Here is a 23,003-nt window from a genome sequence, read left to right as displayed (position 1 = left end):
ACTCTCTCAACAACCACGCTAGAGTAGAATCACAGAATATTTTAAAAAATCGTACCTACAAACTCACTGCAAACAACTGTCCTCTAGTTACAATGCTGTGATTAGCTTGCTTGAACGATCTTCTGAGTAACTGTCAGAAATGTACAAAAGAGTATTTTTTTCTGATCATAAAATAGATACTGATCTCAAGATTTCTAATACTTTTTCACAATACCTTCCCTAAGCAGGCACTTAAGTGTGGCAAATATAAGGGCCTTTTTTTTTTCCTGGAAAATCCATTTTTAATTAAAAGGAGGATTAGGTGAATGGGGGTGGTTTACTATATCAGTATGGCACTTCCTAAACCATAGATAAACCATTAACTTCAGCTCCCCCCGCAACACACACACACCCAAATTAAACAGGCAAATACAGTAGTCCACCTTTGAACAAACTGACTGAGGGGAGTAAACAAATGCCCCCCCCACCACCCCCCACCCGGCCAGCTAAGCGAGAGCTCACAGGGGATCTTCTAGATGTAAAGACAGTGAGTGGGGACAGCCAGGTTTCAGATATCAAATAATATTTTAATTTCTGAATACTTTCAATTTTCCTTGGAATATAACACACAAAGACTCGACCAAACAGTTCAGTTATTATAACTTTTACAGTATACAGAAATGTTGCACTTAAAAAAAAACCTTCAGTTTTTTTAAAACACAAACTGTAAACTCTAAGATACTGAATCAATCACGTTACCTATAAGTGCCAACAGTGTTATTTTTGTCATGCTGATTTCAATGGTATTTTTTAAAAAGGGAAAATATCAACAATTATAATACAAAGGGTTTGCAAATATACAAACAGATATAGGATTTTCATAACAATTCAAGAACTAAGCGGGACCCAATTCAAATTACAAAAGTTCACTTTTTATTCAAAACCTCAGCATGTGTCTTGGACACATTCCTTGGCTGCCAATAAATTCCACAGTTCATTCTCTTTCTTAAAATATTTTTTAAAAGCTAGGTTTGTCATGGTGTCTTTTGGGGAGGGGCAGGGTGGGGGAAGTTAAGTGTTATATGTGGTTCCTCCAGTTCCCTAATTAGAGTGCTCAACTTCACCTAAAAATTTTGGTCACCACTTGTAAGTGCGTTTCCATCATCTTTGAGTTGCCTTTTAAAGTTTTATGTCTTCCTATGATATTTTCATGGATTCAGTTTTAATTCTTGCAGAACATATATTTTAATGATACACAGTTTTTAAGAAGCCAAGATTATATCAAAACTTATTATAGAACCACAGAATAAACTGGTTTGGAACCAGAAAAGTACAAAAAAGAACAGCTAGAGGTACATAGACACAGGACAATTAATAATTTGGAAAAAAAAAAGACTTACTTTCTCCATTCTGCTAATTGTCTCCCAATCTCCTTAAATGCACTTTTAGCAATATTTTTCAAAAATTTACCAAAAAAAGAAAAAGACTAATTTCCTTTTTATACAAAAATGATAAGTAGCAAGTTGTTCTGACCGACACAGGAGTTTTTTTTTTTTTAATGCATTCTGTAAAAGTTCATTTGACAGTCTTTTTTTTTTTTTTTTGAAATTCACAGTCCATTAAATTCTTCCCCTCTCTTCTTTTAGCAAACTTGTAACATCCTTTTATATCCTTTCTTAACAGAAGGAAATTAAGCAAACAAACCAGTCTTTTGCCTTTTCTTTCTCTGTTTCACTCCCCCTTCTTATTTTATTTATTTATTGAATTGCCATATACGGCCAGTTAAAACTGCTGCCGGACAGTAACATATCCCGGATGAGGGTTTCGATGGGGGTTTTACCTACCAAACGGACGAAAAACAATTGCTCTATGACTGAGGAGGAGACGGTGCGGAGGGAAGGGAGGCGAAGCAAAAGCTTTCCGAATCTCGTCGGCTGGTTGGGGTACTGGCTCCTAACGTATTCTTCCAAAGCACACTGAGACTTTTCCTGCAAGCTTTCCACATGGGCTACATCAGAGAGACCACAGGCATCTGGAAGAAAGTTTAAAAACAGAAGAAAAAGAAGAAGAAAAAGAAGAAGAAGAAGAAGAATTCAGTCATCAGATTAAGAGGTTTGAATTGGGTCACATGAGGTGTGTGCACAGAGCTCTGTCAAACTGCCCCAACCGGAGTTGGAGCAAATGTCTATGTACTGAAAACTTAAGGGGGGGAGGCGGGGTGGGGGAAGAAAGAGCAAGAGATGGTCCTGAAGAAGTGTTTGCTTTAAAATAAAACATAGCTCAGTGTGCTACAGGCTTTCACTGCCCGAGTCCTTAGCCTGGGTCATTGAGAGGCCCAAGCAAAAGTGCATTGGGTCTATCTGGCCCAAGTCAGTAAACAGAAGAAACCAAAACTACCAGCACTCTTTCCCCTCCTCCTCTGTAAATAATAGTTTGGCTTATAATTATATAGGGGTTGGGGGTGGACAACCTGGCCCAGTCCCGAGTAATGGCGTCCACGATCCAGCCTCAGATTCCCCCCAAAGAGGGCGACTCATTTTTCTCCAGTCTTTGAAACTGATTTAAGTGGCCCTTTAAAACTGATCTTGTCAGTTTAGCCTATTGAAGGGCAGCCATGCAAACCGTGATCTCTCTGTTCATTTGAGCTGTTTCTTTTCCCCCTTTTTCTTCTCTCTCCCTTTTTCTCCTACCCCCCTTTATTTTTTAAAACCCAGGTCCCTCCGAGAAGCATCCCCCCTCCCTGTTATCTTCAGGAAAACACTTTTCTTTTTTGATATGTGAAAATACAATAAGTGCCTTTGAAATGAGAAGCTTCTTGGTAAAGGCGGTTCAGGTTGTGACCTGACCTTTCAGGGCTCCCCAGACAAGACTGGGGTTAACACATGCATATTGTGAATCATTAAAACATATTCGAAAATCACCACCACCACCTCCACCCCAAGAACCAGAATACACATGCAACCTCCTCATATGTATATCTAGGACTCTGCATGTCTACAGAATGTAGAGGTGTCTGTGGACAAGAACTAAAAGATCTGTTTGCATAGGACTCCTTCCCTCGGCATCCTCGGAACTGTGTGTCTCCCTCTGAATCAGATAACAGGAACCTTTATCTCTTTGTGAGGCGATTTGCATTCTCCACACAGGCCTCCACATTTTGCAAATAGTCATAAATTAAACTGTTAACGACAGTATCAGGCATTTTTTTTTCCTTGAAAGACCAAGGGTAAGGCTAAGAGCTAGCAATGATACCAAGAAATTAACGACTACCTCCATCATCCAAGAAGGTGGGCTGGGTGTTGGGTTGTGGGACAGGGGTGAAGGTGGCCATGAGGTAGGGAGATATCTTGTCTGTATATCTGCAGCAGGCAAACGTTCTAGGTATGAGGGGTACTCGAGAAAAATAATCCCTAACCAAACCTCTGCAAACAGCTTCCCTGCCCAGACACTGGCCTTTAATTGATTACCTAAGGACTTCCAAAGGCAGAATTTGGGGTGGCTGTGCTGGGAGGTTTTATGTGGAAAGCAGCAATGTACAAGACAGCAGTTTGAGGACTAAGAACCTGCAAGCTGTTCAGCTAATGACTTAGTTCCCCAGACTTCTTTCGAACAATAAGGAAGAGATTGTGGACCTCCTTTATGTTTGCCACATAAACTACACATCTCTCCTCATTTCCTGTTAACAAGCTTAAAAAATTGTAGTGGGTGACTAGGTTCCAAGCCCTGCTAACGTCCAAATGTTTGTTATTCTTAATTGGGAACCCCTTTCCCCTCTCAGCCATGACAAAAGGATCAGCTGACAACTTAGTACAAGAATGTGAAAGGGGGTTGGTGATTTCCATCCACCTGGGCTATGCTGAACTCAGCCTGGAGGCAGCCAAAAAGCTCAGGTGTGGCCCAAAATGGAAAGCCAGACACTTTCAAAAATCATTTTGCCTCAAGTTAATTAGTATCAGCTCTATTACTCACACAGGTTAAACTACATGCAAACTAATTAGATTGCATAATGCAGTCAATGATGGTTTTATATCTCTAGCAACATCCATATCCAGCCCAAGTTGGCATACACTTTGGGTTGTTTGAAAATTGCCTTAAGTGTTTGCTTGGGCAGGGGAAGCAAGAGGCCAGAGTCTTCAACCTCCTGCAGACATTCTGAAGAGTTATGACGGTCCCTTTCCTCCTGTTGCCCCATCCTGACACATCTTTTCGCCTCTCCTGGCAGTCTGCATTATTCCAATAAGAATATGATTTTGAAAATTGCTGCCCTCAGGTTGGATTTGCCTGGAGCTCCAACTCCTACTGAGTTAGCAGGCAAACTTTTCCCTGCAGAGACAATGTCAGGGCTGCTCCACTGCCCAGGGCATCTCCTGGAGGCCCAGCCAGGGCGCTAGAGAAAACCGAGGGCTTGAGGAGATTCCCTGGGGCCCAGCAGGCCCGGGGGGGCCTGGGCTCAGGAAAGGGAGCAGGAGAGGGCATCCCAATCTGGATACTGCAGGTGGGGGAAACAGACAGCAGAGGCTGCCCTATGGCCCATGTGGGGAATCTATCTGAAGCATCCTTCCTGCAGTCCAGCCTTCCTCTCCTCTCCCCAGGACAGGCCTGGTAGTGCCCAGCAGCTATAAAAAGTTCCCACTTTAAGTTGCACTCAACAGTTTGGCCTTTCAAGGAGCAGACTGGGTTTGCCCTGGGGACTCCCAAGTTCTCTGGGCCCCAACTCTGGGCTAGGAGCCCGTGGGCACGAGAAGACAGGGCTCCTTCCTACCTGAGGTGAACAGGACTATGGCCTTGAGGCAGCTGTACTCGGCTGAGTCAACGTGCAGCGCCTTGAGCTTCTCCACTTGCTCTTGGAAGATCCGTATGTGGTCCATAAAGGCGACCACCCGGTCGGCGGACATGGGCGAAGCATGCAGGCCGGCGGCGGCCAGGAGCGGGGCGACGTGGAGGGGCATGGAGCACTGCGCCGCATTCAACACAAACAGCTCGCTCCAGGTGAGGCGAAGCAGGGCCACCTGGTCCGTGATCTGCAGGTCGGGGAAGAAGGGGATGTTCCGGGCCCACTCGACGGCGCTGAAGAGCATCCTCGCGGCCAGTTCGCAAATGTTCTCGATACCCATGATGTTGTTGGGCTGCATGCATTGGCTGCCGAAGCGCGACGTGGGATAGGGCTCCGCGCGCAACAGCAGGGAAATATATCCGGACAGGTACGAGTGGCAGTTGAGGGGATCCCCGTTGGTCAGCGCGAACTGCCCGTGGGTCGGCTGGGTCGGCGGCATCCTGCCCCTCTGCACCGCTGCGGGGAGGAAAGGAGACACTCCACAGTTAATGACCAGCCTCAGTCCCCAGGTTCCCCGGCGGGGTCTGCCCCAGCCCGACCCCCACCTGACCCAGGCCCTGAGCGGCGCAAGAACCAGGCAGGCCTGCCACAGAGCTGGAGTCGCCAGGCTCTTGGCACCATTCCTTTCAAACCACCACCCAGGCGAGCTCTGAGGGCCAGAGGGGCACACTTGCCTCCGAGGCCCGCTCGGGGCTGGTCCGCCGAGGACCCAGAATTGGCCACCTTGCCTCGGGGTCCCCGGCGCTGTGGGCGGGATGTAGCATTCTGAGGGCATCTTTCTTCTTTGCTGCTAAACAGCTGATATTTCTTATTGATTGGAGGAGAGGGAGCGGGAGGGGCGAGTCTGGGGGGAGGGTGAGGCGCTTTTGCAAAAGGCACGAGGGTCCACCCCAGACGGCCTGTGGCCACTCCGGAACGACTCTCCCACAAACCCCGAAGCCCCAGCCCCAGCCCGGCGGGGAACCCCCCAGTGAGAGACAAGCAGAGAGCGGAGGTCTGGCGTCTGTCTAATCAGTGTGCTCGGAGAAAGAGACGGAGGGAGAGGGCGGAGAGAGAGAGGCCGGCTAAAGAGAGAGGAAGCCGGGAGAGGCAGGGAGCAGGCGGCCGGCACTAGCGGAGCCTGGGCAGGGCCTGTAAGGGCCGGGGAAAGCCGGCGAGGCTCGGGCCCAGGCTGTTATCTGACTCCGGACCGGGAGAGTCGCTCTCGCAGAAACACAAAGAAACCCCGGCGTTGGCTCGCCCCAACCCGGAGCCCGCGCCCCGCGCCCCGCGCCGAGCGCGCCATTGGCAAAGCACGGCTCGCGGCGCTCGGCGAATTTTATATCACAAAGACCCAACTCGCGCAGAGCGAAAGCAGCCGCCCAGGGCCCCTCGCCCACCCTTTTCCTACTTCCTATCGCGCTCTCTTCGTTTCAAAAGTGAAAGGAAAAAAGAAAGCAGAGGTATTTTTTTTTTTTTTAGCAGAATGTTAATCCACGGAGGGTCACATGAGCGCTGCCCGGGCGGCAGCGTTAATACGGCGAAGTGCATAAAATTGCCATTTGTAATTTGAACCTCCTGTACAAAAGTACAATCTCAGTTTTGTTTTTTTTTTTTTGAGAGGGTGGGGGCTGGGGAAAGGGGTGAGGGGGAGGGACATGTTGAACATGCAGGAAAAACAAGGGCAGAGAGAGAGAAGTAAACTAGGCTTTAAAACAACAACAACAACAAACACCCCATCCCTTGCAGAAAGGCAGACTCCAGTGAACTCACAATCAATGCAAAGGAAATGGAAACAGCCCAAAGAGAGAGTAAGGAAGGAAATCAGTCGGCCAAAGCATGCGGATTTGGGGTCTGGGTTCCAATGCAGAACTCGCTTCTAGTATAAAACCCTTTTCCGCTGCAATACGAAGAGAAGAGCTTGGGGCTTCTTGTCCTTACCCAGAGCAGGCTAGCCAAACGTACCCAGGACCCCGGGACCCAGGACGAGGGAAGGAGAAATGAGAGGCCGATACCTTCCCGTCTCATGCCCACTTTGAGGCACTTTTTGAGGCGGCAGTACTGGCACTGGTTGCGATGGTGCTGGTCGATGGGACAGTTCCGGTTGGCGCGGCACGTGTAGCTCAGGTTCCTCCGCACGCTGCGCTTGAAGAAGCTCTTGCAGCCCTCGCACGTGAACTGGCCGTAGTGCTTGCCGCTCGACTTGTCTCCGCACACCACGCACTCGATGTGTTGCTGCTGCTGCTGCTTGTCGCTACCCGGGCCGCCAGGGCCGCCCTGGCCACCGGCCGCCGTCTGGGCTGGCGTGCTGGCTGGGCCCCCTTGGCCGGGCGTCTGTGGCGTGTGCGGGGCGCCGGGCGGCGGGCCGGGCACGGGCGGCGCCTGCGAGGCCTGGCTGCCCTGTGAGCCGGGCACCTCGTCCTGGGGGTCGCGCCACGTGCTGACTACCATTGCCATATCTATGGGGGCCGCGTCCGGACTTCCTGCTCCCCTGGCTGCGGGCGGCGGCGGGGCGGCGGCGGCTCCCCGGGTCTCGGGCTCCGGCGCGCCGCCTTTTGTGTGTGCGAGGGTGCAAGAGGGCGCGGGAGGGCGCCCCGGGTGGCTCGGGGGCTGGTTGGTTGAGGTTGGTTAGTTTTTCCTTTTTTGTTTTTGCTTTTGCAAAGTTTTGTCGATTGCTTGTCTGGCCCGGTGTGTTTGTTTTGTTTGTTTCTCTCGGCTCAGCTTTGTTGGTTTCGGGGGGCTTTCCGCCGGGAGGGGAGGGGAAGGGGACAGGAGAGCGAGTGGGAGCAGAACGTGGAGAAAGAGGGAGGGGAGGGAGAGCTGAAGTCGATTGTCTGGCTTCAAGACAGAAGTAGGAGGCAAAAAAAAAAAAAAATCTCTCCAAAGATCTCGCTCGCTCTCACTCTCTCCCTCCCTCTCTCGTTCACTCTCTCGCTCTTAGAGCTGGTGTGCAGCCGAGGAGTTGGCGGAGGAGGAGGAGGAAGAGGAGGAGGAGGAGGAAGAGGAGGTGGTGGTGAAGGAGGAGGTAGAGGAGGAGGAGAGGCGACTGTCCGGGGGCCAAGTCCAGGGCAGCCCACAGTCAGCCATTCAGGAAAGCCATCGAAATCAGGAGGACTAGGAGATCGGAGGCGCCGGGTGCGGGCGCGCCCAGGGAGCCAGGCAGGCCGGGGCGGAGGCCGGCGGCCCGCGGAGTGGCCGGAGCGCTGCCCGGGTCCGGGGGAATCAGCATGAAAGTGGTCCGCGTCGGGCGCTGCGCGGCGTCGTCCTGGCGCTGGGCCGCCGCCGCCGCCGCCTGCCCCGGGCGTCCGGCGCGCGCCTCGCTCTCTCCGGCCGCCGCCGCCCGCAGTCGCTGGGTGGAGGCCGCTCGCCGTTCCCTGCGGGCCGCCCGGGCCGCCGCTGCCGCCGGAGCCGCCGCCGAAGCCGCCGGGTCGGGCCCGGAGCCGCCGCGTCTAGCGCCGCCGCCGCCGCTGAAGTCGCTGCTGCCGCTGCTGCCGCCGCCGGAGCCGCCGCTGCTGCTGCTGCCGCCGCCGCCTCACACACATAGGGAAAGAGTCAACTCGCCGGCGGCGGGGGAGAAATGATAAAAGAGAGAGAGGAGGGCAGATCACCACCTAGAAGCACATCCTTCGTGCGCAGAGGGGGGAGAAAAAGACGGAGAGAAAGAATGAAAGAGGGGAAAAAAGGCAGCACGGCACCCGGAGAAAGGAGGCAACTCGGGAAGAGGAGGAGGAGGAGAAGAAAACACACACGCGCGCACGCACACACACACCGCGGAGAGAAAAGAACAGAGAATCAAAGTGATCAAATATGCTAAAAAGGGGGGCGCGGGAGGGAATGCGATTTATAGGCGCCGGGGCTGGCAGAAGTGGCTTCTCCGCGATCAGCTCACTGAGCTCTCTATATAGTGAACTTTGACACGACTGCTGCAACTTAGCGCACGTTGCCATGGCGACGGCGCGCCTTATAAGGCAGCAGCCGGGGTTGGCCTGGCCAGGCGCGCGCGCGCCGCCCCCTCGCCGTCATTGGCCGGACTGCTGCGGCCCCGCCATGGCGGCCGCGGGCGCAGCCCGGTCCTAGCGCGAGCGGCGTCGCCGGCGCGGCGCGGGGCACGCGGGGGACCGGGGGTTGGGGGGGCGGGGGCGGGGGCGGGGACGGGGTGGCCGCGCCGCCGCTGCCGCCGAGAGGGGGATGGGCCCGTGCTGGCCCTGCGAGCGCTGCCTCTGCTCTCCCCACATCCCGCACCCGAGGTTTCCGCCCCGGCGGGGAGACTAGCGCAGCGCGCACACACAACGTCTCTTAAAGGCTCCGCGAGAGGCTTTGGATGGAATCGGGGAGTTTGCCTCTCGCAACTTGGCGATGTCACGAAATCCTCCGCTCGCGCACCACCCGGGACTCCTGGCGCATCTTAGTACCCACAACGCCAAAGAAAAGTTCCCTGGTTTCTTTGCAGAGGGGTAGGGAGTGAGGGTGGGAAGGTGCCACGAACTGAGCTTGTAGGCATTTTCCAAACGAAAGATTTGGCCAAATCCGGGTGATGGCAAACCCTTCTCTTAATTAACTCTGATCACTTGTTCGGTTTGGTGCCATATATATATGATATATATCCTTTTCAGAGGATAAAGGCTGTTCTGTTTCTGTTTATTCCTTGTAGGGTTAACATTTCACAGGTATGTGGCCTGACATTTTAATTGCCCAAATAAAGCATCTCGGATGCTGAGAAGCAGAAATAGACTTCATCTGATTGTCATGATGCAATTAGAATCAATTTTCCTCAACTTTACCCTCTCTCTCTGGTTTTAGCTAACTCTCCAGCCAACATCCTGCCACACACCCAGTCATGGTGAGAGGGGAAAGACCTCTGTCCACTGATGGACAGGAGGAGGCAGCCGCCCAGCCTCCCCTGTGCACACCCTCTGTACACACATGTAAGCGCACATGTATCAGATGCACATTTGTCAATGTACACAGACAAAGACTTCACCGACTATGCTTCTAGGTCATAGAACAGTTCAGTACGGACTTCATTGTTCCTCAAGTTCCTTTTAAGCATTCATATAGTCATTAAAACGCACCCAGAGATTCTGCCCCAAATGGGAAATAATACTAGTACAGGTCACAAGAACCAAACCCAAGCCATATTCTACCTCAAGAAGTCACTGCAAAAAGAACAACTTCATAGCCTATTGCCATTCTGCTCCAAGTGCTAAAATAATTGAGACAGTTGTGTCTTTGAATTCCAGGGTGTCTGGTTTTAAACATCAAACATGTAGAATTGCTCTCAGAACACACTATATTCCAACGCAGTAAACTTGTTGTTCATGACCAGTTAGTGAATTATCATTATTCCACATTTATACAAGAAAATTGTGTCTCCTTTGTACACACTTTGCACCAAGAAAAAACCTCATGCCGGTAAACCAACCAGCTTTGTGAACAATTAAAATATTTTACACAAAAGACGCTGAGCTCCAGGAAAGAAATGAACACATATGAAGAGTAAATTGACGACCACAGAAAACATCCTTGGTAGCTGAAAAAAAAAATTGACAGGATAAAGATATTTTAAAAATAAACCATACATATAATTGACATGCATAGATTACATTTTACATTCAATTCTCTTTACACACGTAGGCAGAATATGAGGTAAGGACTAAAGATCTGGGCAGATAGGGGCTGGTTTTTAGGAAAGGAAAAATCTTCTTTAAGCTTCATTCCTGAAACCTCAGCCCTCACTCTTTCTCCGATGAAATCACGTATTTCACTAAAGCTGCAGGTTCTCGGTTTATTTGAAAGTTGTTAAAAAAGAAAAAAAAAGCCCAGCAAACCTATAGTGGACACTGAACTATCATAAACCTGGTGTGTAATAAGATTGCCACAGAATGAAGCCAAGCTGAGAATTTCAGGTTAATTAGAGACACAATATAACTTTCTCCTAAAGAGGATAAGAAGGATGGAAAAGAAATCATTACAGAGGAGAAGGTTTTTGGTGGTACTTGTTGTTTTCCCTTCCAACCTCTATGATTCAGGAATTGCTAATGTTACAAATGTCAGTAGATTCGGGACAAGCTCAGCTGAGATGTGATGAGACTGGGGTTGAGATAGGAAATCTAATGGGCATTCCCATCTCAATAGAGGATGAAAATAATTGATTATAGGGAAATCTTAATCTCACCTCCTGAATGAGGAGACTTCCATAGCAGATTACCTTTTACAAACATGGGAAGGAACAATATCGAGGAGGAAGAGCTTCCCCAGTCCACTTAGAGATTTTTGGAATTTGAAGTATGCTGTGATGGCCTTAGATTGAAATGGAAGAATTTCCCAACCATATCTTAACAAATTGGAGCCTGCTAGGCAAATGATCACAGGGCTGCCATAAAGTCAGGGGTGTTTCACTCTGTATTTTAGGACTCATTCAGTTATGAAATGCTGTTACAAGGGAGAAAAAAATCACCGTATGAATTATACTTTATTTTAATGCATAGAAGAAGAGACAAGACTACAGACTGAGAAGAAAAAAGGGCAAAAATATTTTAAAATGTCTTCTCCAGAGATGCTCACTTGCTGTGCGTCTAAGGTTAAAAAGCTCTGAGAAGATAAAATCAATATATTATTGTTGTTTTTTAAAAATCCAACTCAGTCTTTTTTTGCAGATGTAAATTTATTTTAATGAGAAGAATGGCAAGCTTTAATTTGCCTAGAGAAAGTTGGGACAACATTTGCCCTAATCTAAAAAAGAAAAGAAAGAAACTCAACACCCAGGAATATAATTTTCTTGCAGAAAGTGGCCTGATGGGCTGTATTTCTTTACAGATTGAATCACAATATGAATACAGACCCCAGCAAATGCCGAGTTTAACTCTGAACTCAGTAGAAACCAGTTCCGTCCTCCAGGATTCATTGAATTCCTCCTTTCCCTCAATCTAGTCCGTGTGTGTTTTTCTCTTCCACCACACTGGAGCTCCATGAATAGGGAAAGGGGCTTCCATTGTGTCCCCCTGAACTTCCAAGTCAATGCAATTTTTAACCACTGGCTTGTGGTACTTTGAAAATCACCAGGGGCTGTCAGAGTTAGGTCCTCTGAAAAATTTACAGTGCTAAATCAGAGCATATGCTGGGAGGGAAAAAAATTGCTTAAGATTAGAGCAAGTACAGTATCTGTCTGCCCCCTAGTGTAAGAGTCCTCGCTGCCTAAAATTCAACTTTAAAAGAAAAGGAGCTCTTAAAGGGAAACGACTTTGGACTCACGTAGGCACAGGAGAACGAAACTTCTTTACATTTTAATCTGAATAATTCTTCAGGATTTAAAATTAATTGGCTCTGGCTTGGTTGGACCGTACTCGGATCTCGCCACCTCTGCGTTTCCCGAGTCACTGGCGAAGAGGTGATTTTTTTTTTTTTTTTTGAACTGGGTTTATGTGCGTCCCCCTCACCCCCTCCTCTCTTTTTCTTTCTCTCTGTCTCTGTCGTCTCTCTCGCTGGCTTTTTAAAAATGAGGAACCGCTCCTTGAATGTTCTGGACAGAGCACAGAATTGCTTCTTAAGTCAGCCCGGCGCGGTTGCAATAGACAGCAAAAAGGTAAACGTTTGCCTGAAATCCGCACGCCAGCTCCACCACCCCGCCCGATGGTGAGTACCCTTCTCGTCGCGATTCTCCTCCTAGCTTAACCGAGCGCTCGCCTACCCGAACCGTGGCCGAGGGCGCCGGGCTAGGCTTTTCTCCCTCCCTGCCTGCCTGGCTGTCAGTTGCACAAGGTTGCAAAATGAAGCGCAGAGGCAAAGCGAACAGTAAATACTGATACTTAGTGCGAGCCTAGCAGCTCCTTTGCTAGAAAACCGAGTCATCTGCTGCTTGCAAAACCACGCTTATAGGACTGGTTTTTAGTTTGTTCTGTGGAAGGAAATGAGTTTGAGGAGACAGGACGAGGAGATAGGAGGCTCCGCAGTCTTAACGCTTCGGTTTAATCATATTTTGGCAGCTTTGCAATTGTATTTTCCCCCTCTCCCCCTCCACCATCTCTCCTACCACACACATGTAGTAAAATATGGCAATGCATTGAATTGACTCTGTTCCCCCCTTCCCCGAACCCCTTAAACCACAGTCCTCGGCATTTCATACACGTTAGCAAACCGATATTTTGAAAAGCCCCAAGTCATCCCCAACCCCACACAGCACAAGCAGAAAAGTGAGAAAGGAAAGAGAGAGAGAAAAAATACTGTAAGTAAACATACCAAAACCATATTTGCCTTGTTCAAGGTCCCAAACCGCTTGCATCTTCCTCCTAAACTGGAATAACTCTCCTTTAGTTTGGCGGGTGAAATAAATGCTTTCTTGGCCCCCTGAAAAGATGTGTCTTTGATAATTAAAGAGAATCTCCTCCTCGGTGTTTATCTAAGCGATTGTGCAAACTGATAAAAAGTAGGCACTAGCCTGCAGGGAAAAAGAGGAAAGGTGAAGGGAGAGATCTTCCACCTCAAGGAAGTGCTTCCCCATGTATTAGGCTCTCTCAGCCTTGGAAAACCCTGCACACTAACTTTAGAGAGACAAGGTTTCAGGGAGCTTTGTACATAGCTGCTGAGGAATGCAAGCCTCGCCTTTAAGAAAAAAAACCCCAAACCGTAGGTAGGAGATGTCTGGAGTGATCCTTGTCTCTCATCTCATTCCTTAGAAGGAAGAGTGCGTTGTTACACCTTGTTTGGGGCTGGAAAGACGAGACTTTAAAAACACCCGTCCAATTGAAAAAAATCTCCCAACTTAATGAGTTTAGTCGGAGGCTGGAGCAAACGGCTCAGCCTCAGCAGAAAACCGCCAACAGCTATAGGCGATATTGCAAAGCAAGACGACCCAAGGCACAGCCAAATTCCACTGTTTGGGGTCGAGAGAGATGGAGGCTAATCCTAAAGCAAGTTGGGAAAAAACAGAGGTGGAAGAGGAGGGGGAAAAAGCATCAGCCTCGCAGACTGGCAGACAGGCTTCCCTCGTCCTGGATCAAAGATAGAACTTGAGACAAGAGGGCAACATTTTTCCTAGGAATCCTTTGGAATCCTCATTTTCTACTTTTAACTCAAGTCTCCCCAAGTGATTTTTCTCCCTCTCCCCTGTGGATTTCTGCCTCCCCCCTTTCCGGTCCTTATTCTAGAACTTTCCTGAGGAGGAAATCTATTTCTTTTGGGGGGAGGGGTTCCCCATTCCATGCCTTCAGATAATGAATGCTTGATTCACCCCCTCCCTTTCTCTACTCCCCAAAACGAATAAAGGAAGCAGGAATACGGTAACTAGTGAAAATTGAATATAAACTATGCTGCCTCTCACAGTTTAATACAGTCTTAACTAATGGATTTTTGTTTTGTTTTGTTTTAAGAGAAGAATAATGGGGAAACACGGATCTTTTATTTTAGGAAACTGTTATGGTAAGATGTATGTCAGACTTGACAAATGGAACTAACGCTCTTCGGCTGCTTCTTGTCCTTGTCTTAAACAGGAATTAAGTTAAACACAGTGCTGAATGTTAATTACATGTTTACTGGCTAATGAAAATTACAAATGGTTTTGCCACCTCAAACAATGATGAAAACTCTGAAGACACTGTAATTATATACTTTGAGCAAAATAACTCAGAATATTGATCATAAGAAGTGTAAATCTTTTTTAACTATTCATTAATACCATAAATATGGGCTACAGAAGTTTTTCCTTGCGGTTTGTCTCATCAGTTATACTGAGTGGATGGATGGTGAGGCTCCTCTGGGGAGGAGGTGAACTCATTCTCTTAGTAGAAGGAGGCCACTTGTGTAACTCGGGGGTGCCCCCTCCCTTTCGCCCCCGCCCCCTTCATCCCCAGCAGAAGGTCGAGGAATAGTTGAACAGGAAGGCTGGACTCAGGGCAGGTGAAGATGATCACAGCCTGGCCTTTTCTCTCCCCTCCCTGCCCATCTCATTCCTCTCCCTTCTCCCTTCCCTGCCAGTTCTGATCGATGACTGCCTTCCCCAGCTCGGGCACCAGTGGGATAACCTGGCATTCGGGGGTTCCTAATGGAGGACCAGTTAGACCAAGAAACTCACCCCCACCCACAACCCAGCCGTGGAGCCCTGACAACTTCAATTCCCTCCTTCAGAGATGGCTCAGGCAGTTCATTGCAAAAGAAGAAGAAAAAAAAGTTAGGGATGGAGGTTGCTGTTGGGTAAGGTGGCTTGGGCGGCTGAACCAGAACTGGTTTCCCTGGGTTTGGGAGCAGAAAAAATTTTTTGTTGTGGTTTTCTTTTAACTTTGGCCAAAGTTGTAGTGCTGGCAGCCACTCGGATCTAGGAGGTCAAAGGTGAGGGCTGCACTAACCCTAAACGGCTGTCCTGGCCTGGCTACAAGGCCAAACAGGCAGGGGAGAGGGGGTTTGTCAGCCTTGCAGCTTGGCACTTTGGAGGGGGCATCTGTGGAACTCATACTTGGGGGGCACAGCATCAAGTGTGGGTTTTAAGTGAAATATTGAGGATTTTTTTTTTAAAAAAAGTGCCCTAGGCTTGTGGGACTAGAGTCCTCTTTTTCCCTGAGAATTCCCAAGGCGCTGGTCTTTGTCTTAGAAGGAATGGAGTTTCTGAATGGTGTGAAAGGGACAGAGAGGGTCGCTTCAAATCGATTTTACTTGTCCTTTCTGTCTTTTCGGATCAACGCCCTTCAATGGGCACAGAGGTGCTCTTTCAACCAAAAACTTGTGCTACATTTTCTGCCTGTATTGGTGCTAAATACAATAAGCACTGGGCAGGGGTTTTTTTTTTTTCTTTGCTCTCCAAAGCAAGAAAGCACCCTAATTAAATTGTTTTATATGGACAGTCAAGATGGACCAATTAAGTATGCATTAGTATAAAGATATAGTCTGCAGATAAGGTTGTTTAGAAAATCATGTGTAGGACAAAGGAGAGGGCGCTAGCATTTTGGAAAGGTGCCTAGACCCAGCAAGGTCATGCCCCTTCCTTCTTGGGCCCCAGGGGAATTGCAAAGGCCCGGGCCCCAGGTGAGAGGGGAACAAGCTCGCTAACAGGTGGGCGACATTGCCGGAGACTTTCAGGCCCAAGAGTAGTGGAGTCCGAGGGTCGGGATTCCTCACATCTTACTCGGGCAACGTAGCAGACCGAGGTAGCGCTCCCGTAGGACGCAGCGGGACCCCGCAGTGCCCTACTCCAGGTCGAGCCTACTGCCCGATGTCCCAGGTCCAGGGTGCGGCCCTGCAATAATGAAATCGTCTGCGCCCGGGGAAGGCCAGGAGGGCCAGGGGACACCGACGGTGTCACGGCCGCAGCCCTCTCACAGCCACTATCAGGGCAGGAGGCCTCCACCTAACACTTCCAAGCTAAGCGCTTTTTCTGATCTTAGGAAAGAGGAGTTTTTCTGCGAGGAAAGTAACGCTTCCACCCGACGCCATCCGGCCCGATGGACGTCGAGGATCAGTCTCCAGAGTAGGAGAAAGGCCGACGGGTCGGAGAAAGGGTAGCAGGGAGAGCGGCTCGTCGTCCAGCTGATGCAGCTCTGGGCTTCTCCACCCCCTCTCCTCCCTCAGAGGTGTGGGCGGGCGGAGAGCATCTCTCCTCGAAGGAGGCGACCCCCATAGCAGGGGCCGGGGCCTCCCCGCGTCGCGGCTCAGGGCTGTGATAGGTGGTCCCCGGGCCGAGGGGGCGCGAGCGCCGCGCGTTGCTGCTGGAAGGGCTCGCAGGGCGCACAGGGCAACCCTTAGTAGGGCGGGAGGGAGGAGTGGGGGCGAGAATTAGAGCCTGGGGAAGTGGCTGAATGTCAAAAGTAAAAGGTTGAAAAGCCAATTTTCCAGGCGCGCTTTCGCCCCCCTTAGCTGGTTGCAGGGGCCGTAAATCAGCGGCCGGCGGCGAGGGCGGGAGGAGCCCCCTCGGCGAGCTCGGCGCGGCCCCGCCCGGACCGTGCGCACCTCCCGGTGGGCCCCGAATCGATCCGAAGCCTAGCTAAGGATGTCACCGCACTAAATATTTACTGATCACACACAAATAGCCGGGGCTCGAACGATTTTCCTCTGTGAGGAGAGCGCGGAGAGAAGGGTAAATCATTTTATTAGTGTGGATAAAGCCCAGAGCACACTCCGGGCTGGAGTGTTTTAAGATGTGTCTTCAACAGGATGAAAAGAGTTAGGGAAATCGATACCGAGTGATTAGAAGCCCCCGGGGTGACGAAGGGGGACTGGGCTTTCAGGGATTTGGCGAGGCCGAGAGGGGGGAGCAGGCCTCAAGGGGGGCGGCCCGACCACCGCCAGGGAGCTCCCCGGCTCAGGCCTCCGTCCCTCCCTCCTCGACGGGAGACGCGAGGGCGCAGCGAGCTGCAGGGAGTCCACTGCGGCCAGGCTTCGTGGTGCCGGCGCCGGGTGAAGGCTGCGCGGGCCGCCGCCGCGGGGCCGAGGGCTTGAGAGCCACTGGCTTCACGCCGCGAGTGGCAGAGGCCAGGTAGTCGCGGGAGTGGATTGCAGGCGCGGTGTGGGAACGCCGGCAAGTCCCCCACACGCAGTCTCTCCAGACAGCCTCGGGGATTAAAGGTGTGGCCTAAACGGGTTGCATTTCTCCTGCTGGCATTTCGGGTACTCCTCCCAGCCGAGACCCGATGCACCCTCGAACTTTCTCCCGGAGAAATCTCTACCCATCCTGTCTTTTAATATTTTTCAAGAGGTCTCAATGGCCCATCCCCGCCAGCTGCCTCTTCCTCCCACCCACTCGGTGTCAGGGGCGGCCGCCGGGTGGCAGAACCCGCTGGGGACTGCCGGGAGAGTGGATTCCAGGTTCCCTGCTCGTGGGCAGGTGGGACGACATCTGAGGCCGAGGAGGAAGGCAGGGGGCTGGGTGACAGACACCGAGGAAGCCCCAGGACGTCTGCGTCCTCTCCTAGGCGGGAACTCAGCTTTGGGGGTATCAGGCCACCCCCAGCGATGGAAACCCGCCCGGGGCCCTTGGCTGGGTACTGCGAACCCAAGTGGCCAAGGAGTAAAGGCTGGCAGGGCTTGACGAAGTTAGCAAGGCTTTGAGGGGAGTTTGCTGGGAGGGAGAGCAAAACCCCCAAACTCAAGCAGCGAAGTCCTGGCGCGAAAATGGCTTTTCACTTCTCCAAGCGCAAGTCTCTCTCGCTACTGTGAACAAACCTTGAGGTTCGAAACAGCTGCAAATAATCAAGTAGGCGCAAATTTCGGGAGGGGAAAGGAGGGGCGAAAGGTAAGAAAAGGGGAGAATCTTTTTCGTTTCTTCTTCCTTTTCCCGCTCCTGGCCTTTTCCTAAATATCTGCGCTCCCTAAAGCAACTGATAGCTACCTACGTTTGTTTATTTATTTAGAAAGGTTCACCCCCACACCACCCTCCAATTGCTCGATTTTCTTGGCAGCTTGAGGGATCCAATCCAGGCTGCCCTGCTTGGCTCTTCGGTGCAACAGGAAATATAGCTGCAGATCCAATTAACCATTTTCCAGAAGAGAATTTCTTTTTTTTTAAAAATGAATCCCAGTGGATTGAAGCGACCGTGTTCAGGTGTGAGGCTATCGGGTACCTCGCATTCCTTCCTCAGTAATCCTCCAATTCCTGTGTTGGAAGTTCGCAAGCCAAGCTGACCTGGAAGGTGTCAGGAGCCGGGTGTCCATTAACCCTTCTTGGTCTTGGCCGGAACGAAGGTTAACTACACTAATCTACCAAAAGGAGACGTAGCAAAAAGGAAGCGAGGGAGGGAGGGAGCAAAGGAAGAAGGAAGAAAGGAGGAAAGGGTATATTCACTCTAGTTGCCAGAATTTTAGAGCTCTGCCCTTCACTGGTCCTCTCCCACCTCCACCCTTCCTATGAAAGCAGGTTTCCATTCAGAGAGACAACAGTCTCATCCATCACCCGCAGCACACTCCATGGAGATGGACTTTAGGGAATAAGAAAATATAATATAGTGAAATATTTTCTTGTATTTAACTGACCACCTAGTCCATTTAAAAAATATTTCTAATCATGTCTACAACAGTAGATTGCTGTGGCAGAGAGTTTTAAAAACCAAAAAAAAAAAAACTAAAAAAAAATTACATGGTTTATTTTAATAAAAGCTAATTTTAGAATCTTGTCAGTAGCCACATTATAGCCATAAAATCTGGGTGAGATTAGAAAAATATATTCTGCTGGTTTCAAACCTGGTGGCATTCTAATGGGTAGTTGTACGATAGTTATATGCAGGAAGGTGTATGCACGTGGGTGTGTATATTCTGATGGTGTTAGAAGTTCCTTGATGGATTAAAGGTTCATACACTCAGGCACTAGATAGAGGCTGTCACTCATGTGTACTGGCAAAAAGGCAGAAGGCAGTGCAAAAAAGAGTTTTGAATGAGCTCCTTAGAATCACCATTGTTGAAATACAAGCTGAAGCAACTTAGCTGTGGTAGAGCTACCGTGGCTTGCAAAATCACAGAAAGACACTTCAAAGTAAAGCCATCAGTTTTGCAGTTTGGTAGCTTTGGCAGGGCATTTAAATAAAAGGTGAGCATCTTTTGCCTAAATATTTAAAAATTCAGGGATATGCTACTCGTTCTATTTTACTTTTCAATGGATTGAAGAATTAAAGGAGAACAGGCTATAGCTAGAGATGATGGCATAAGGGGGCTCTCTGCCCATTTAACCAAGTGTGATGTGGGCTATACATGCTTTTAATACTAATATTATATTGTAAGGCAAATCCTGCTGAGAAAGTTCCAAAGACATCTAAAGCCATGTGGACATCAGCTCATACTCAGTAGTGGACAGAGTGAGGAATTATTGTCTGGTTCTATATTTTTCTCTTTCTCAAGAGTCTGGTAATGAAATCTTTTAAATGACAGTTAATTTTTGGTATGTAAAAAAAAAAGCATTAATCAAATGATATCAAGTGCCAGTCATTTAAATGTGAAGGTGTTAGTAAGGCAAATACCCAGATAAATTAATATGGTTAATTAGCTGCATCAGTAGTAGTTAAAGAAAATACAAGCAGAACAACAAAAGAGATCTAATTTAATTTTCTTAAAACACAAACTCAAGGTGAATTGCAGTTGGAGAAAAATAGTTTAAGGAGTGATTTCCATTCTATTGGTTTTTATAAGGTTTTTTTGGGAGGGACAGTTTCAATATAAAGGAGTAAGTAGGTGGACAGAGACAGACATACTGTCATAATAGGGAAACATGCACAAATTAATTACAACCTCATTTCTCCTCTTAAAAGGCTGATTTCTTGAAAAGTTGAAGGTGCATCTTAAAAATAAATAAAGAACTTCTGTGTAAAATTAAGAGAAGACTGTTTAACTTCATATTCAGCTTCTTGACCATAGGATGTATCAGCTTGAGAGTTTACAAAGTGTATTGTTTAAATAAAATTTATACTTTTCTTTTTAGTTTGAATACAAGGTAGAGAAAGATACTTTTACTATCCATCTATTATAATTCATAATAAATTAATCAACCTTATCTAGGAGATTTCTATGTACTTGACTGAGGTAAATGGATTGAGAGGAAGTCACTTTAAATAGTTTAAAGCAAAACTGAGAACATTAAAGGAAGGGAATATTGAATTCAGTGAAAAATGTCACATTGGTTATTTCTTGGCAGAACCACATCACATCACCGTCAGGGAGAAGAAGATAGCAAAATTGGGGAAGCCTATTTCTGTGTAGAATGTATGTTAATAACTTATTTACTTCTAAAGGTATGTTGCAATTTCTTTGCATATACTTTGTTGCCACATTACCAAGTAATTAAAAAGATGGTAGTATTGTGATATTTAAGTAGTGAGGATTTTAAAGATACTTTTCTTCTTAGCCTCCTCTGAGTGATAAAGACTTACGCCTATTTACTCATTGATTTTCTTACATGTGATTTTGTTTAATTTAATGGCTTTTAAAATTAGATACTATTTTGCTAAAGTCTACACTGTATATAAATTGAAAACAAATTCAAAAGTATCAAATCTTTTTCAGGAATTGCAATTTGAATGTTCAGTTATTGAAGATCTACTATTTCAACCCCCCAGGTTCTATTAAAAACAAACAACTAAACCTGTTCTTCTTTCCTAACAACTCTTAAAATTGCAACTGACATGGCTGTGGATGAATGAATATTTAATATGAGTCTTTAACCCTCCTTTCCTATTTACCCTGGAAATGCCTTTAATTTGTCTTTTATGCTTATGTATTTTAAAAAGCATTAGTCAGTATACAAGAATTATTCACTCCCTTTTTAAAATCAGTGAATAAAAATTCTAATTATAGAAAAGAGGTGTGATGTTTATTCTGAAGTTTCAGTAGCATGCTAAGTTTTTTAAAATAAACTAGAAGAAACACTATCCTAGATAAATTAAAATAGGGCAGTTGTTGTGTAGGGTTTACATTCATATACTTCTGCCTTTTTGCTTTTGGTACAAAGATATTTGGGGTTTTGTCTTCACATACTGTCTATTGTTAACAGAGTGAATTTTTGAAGTTAAAAATATTTTCAAATTGTCTCGCCTTTATAGTCGAATGCATTATTAAATTGAAAAAATAATATTCACTTTTGTGTTCAAATTGGTATGTCCAGGCAATAATGAGAAAGGTATGTTCTGTAAAATGTCTCCTCCCCTAAAAAACAAAACACATAAACATTACATAAATTAAGCTCAAGAGAAAAAACAATTCTTAGGATTCAGTGTGTTTGAACAGTTGAGCTCTTAATAAGTTTTTAAAATTTTTTTATTTTTAAAACCTTAACTATCTTCTAAGATGGGACACTTCAGTTTTACAGTTTTATATACTTTTTGAATTTAAAAGCAAATTTTAACATTGCAGGATTTTTGAAGTGCAGAGAGATTTGAAAAATAAGCCTCTAAAATAAAAGACAGACAAGTGACAGGTCATGATGTCTTGCCTAAGTTTTTACGGACGTTACAAAAGTTTTCTTTTAAAAATTACAATAACATGCTTTTTCGTCAAGTACAAAATAAGATAGGAGGAAAAAAAATGAAGAAAAAGTCTCCCTCTCACTCTCTCCCACCAAAAGACCCCAAACAACAACAAAACAAAATAAAAAGAAACCCAAATCCTAAACCCCATAAATGGAGCCCCTTACCATGTTGGGACAGTTTCTGTGCGAACTGAACTGTTTCTGTGGGTCCTGCCAAGCTCCTGGCTGGTCAACTTTTTAAACACGGCAGGCAATGGTTAGACTGAGGTGAGCAGCCTGGCAGCCTAGAGAAGGAGGCAGACTAGAGCTCAGCTCCAGAGACCTACCACTTAGAGGGAAAGTTGGGAAAGCAACTGTTGAGAGTTAACCTCTCCTTTCCAAAGGAGGTTTGCAGAGGCAGGACAGTGAGAGCTGATACCACCAATTTTATTCTTTTCTCAGGCATTTCTAACTTTTATGATATCCCCCCTCCTTCCTTTACTATCTGTCTTTGTGCCTCCAGGGCCAGTGAAAGAGCAGGGCAGATTCTAGATTGCTTTCAGAGTTTGCCTTCTCTGATGATGGATTACCATGTCAATTTAAACAGCATAGGATTAATTTGTTTCAATGATTTCTCTTTAGGCTGAATGCCAGCCGTTTTTCTATCTTTCTCTTTGCTCTTCAGAACAACAACAACAACCAAAAAAAAAAAAAAAAGCCTTCTTTCCATATTCTAAGTTAAGAGACAATAATAGAAATAGACAAGTTAGGTGTAATGTTGCAACACAGTTATAGGTCTGAGTGTTTTTTATCTCTGCCTAAGAGGCTGAAACATACAGTCAGTCACATTAAAATGAAATTGGACTCAACATTTATTCAATAAATACTTGTCTTGTAGATAATCCAGTGCCGAGTGCTTTTGACATATAAGAACTTAATTTGTCTTGGATAACAAGTTATTAATATGGCACATTTAAACTTGCCACCTACAATAAGGTTACTGAGCTCTACAACAAACTCAAATGATCATTGTGAAAAATAGTTTGTGGGAAGGAGGGAGACATTTTTTGAGAATGCTTATATTATTATATGTAAGTATATTCACATACAAACCAGTAACACATAGGGGCACACATGCATGTGTACACACTCTCCCCAACATATATGTGTGTGTGTGTATATATATATATACATATATATTCAGATCACATATGACAAAAATGTTCAGTGAAGTTAAAAAAAAAGTCCATCCATTATACAGATGTATCTAACCTTTCCTGAATAAGAATGTGTCAGAGAATTTTC

At 47.1% G+C, this 23,003-nt stretch overlaps 2 protein-coding genes across 23 annotated transcripts in view; one reads left to right on the top strand and one right to left on the bottom strand.

Moving 5' to 3' along the window:
- Window positions 1-545: 545 nt before the first annotated feature.
- Window positions 546-13,815, bottom strand: NR2F2 (nuclear receptor subfamily 2 group F member 2). 3 transcript variants are annotated; one of them, XM_055362486.2, is made up of 3 exons: window positions 13,028-13,815; window positions 4,742-5,269; window positions 546-2,011 (listed from the first exon to the last, which is right to left on the bottom strand). In XM_055362486.2, the coding sequence occupies exons 1-3, from the start codon at window positions 13,068-13,070 to the stop codon at window positions 1,737-1,739; spliced, it is 846 nt and encodes a 281-aa protein (XP_055218461.1). In that variant the 5' UTR covers window positions 13,071-13,815; the 3' UTR covers window positions 546-1,736. The 3 variants fall into 3 exon arrangements, with proteins under 3 accessions (XP_055218461.1, XP_055218460.1, XP_063554929.1); XM_055362485.2 differs by lacking the exon at window positions 13,028-13,815 and adding an exon at window positions 6,808-8,383; XM_063698859.1 differs by lacking the exon at window positions 13,028-13,815 and adding an exon at window positions 5,488-5,741.
- Window positions 11,932-23,003, top strand: part of LOC109023491 (uncharacterized) — a 190,718-nt gene continuing 179,646 nt past the window's right edge. For 11 of the 20 annotated variants that reach the window (XR_010131083.1, XR_008671614.2, XR_008671608.2 and 8 more), the window contains exon 1: window positions 11,973-12,179. Coding sequence is in view for 2 of the 20 variants with exons in the window: in XM_063698860.1 (XP_063554930.1) it covers window positions 12,212-12,424 (213 nt within the window). In the remaining 18 variants the exon portion in view is untranslated. Of the gene's footprint in view, window positions 12,425-23,003 lie in introns of all 20 variants that reach the window. The other 9 variants (XR_008671611.2, XR_010131085.1, XM_063698860.1 and 6 more) reach the window with 5 other exon arrangements.

Source organism: Gorilla gorilla, chromosome 16, assembly GCF_029281585.2.
Source record: "Gorilla gorilla gorilla isolate KB3781 chromosome 16, NHGRI_mGorGor1-v2.1_pri, whole genome shotgun sequence".
NCBI classification, from domain to species: Eukaryota; Metazoa; Chordata; class Mammalia; order Primates; family Hominidae; genus Gorilla; species Gorilla gorilla.
This window is presented reverse-complemented; position numbering and strand designations above follow the sequence as displayed.

What these genes read in the sequence shown, in the direction of transcription:
- NR2F2 (XM_055362485.2), bottom strand. Translation starts at nt 7,249, where the DNA reads ATGGCAATGGTAGTCAGCACGTGGCGCGACCCCCAGGACGAGGTGCCC. An exon ending in AGTGGGCATGAGACGGGAAG is followed by an intron (nt 5,270 to 6,807) that starts GTATCGGCCTCT and finishes TCCTCCCCGCAG; the next exon opens with CGGTGCAGAGGGGCAGGATG. An exon ending in CATAGTCCTGTTCACCTCAG is followed by an intron (nt 2,012 to 4,741) that starts GTAGGAAGGAGC and finishes ACTTTCTTCCAG; the next exon opens with ATGCCTGTGGTCTCTCTGAT.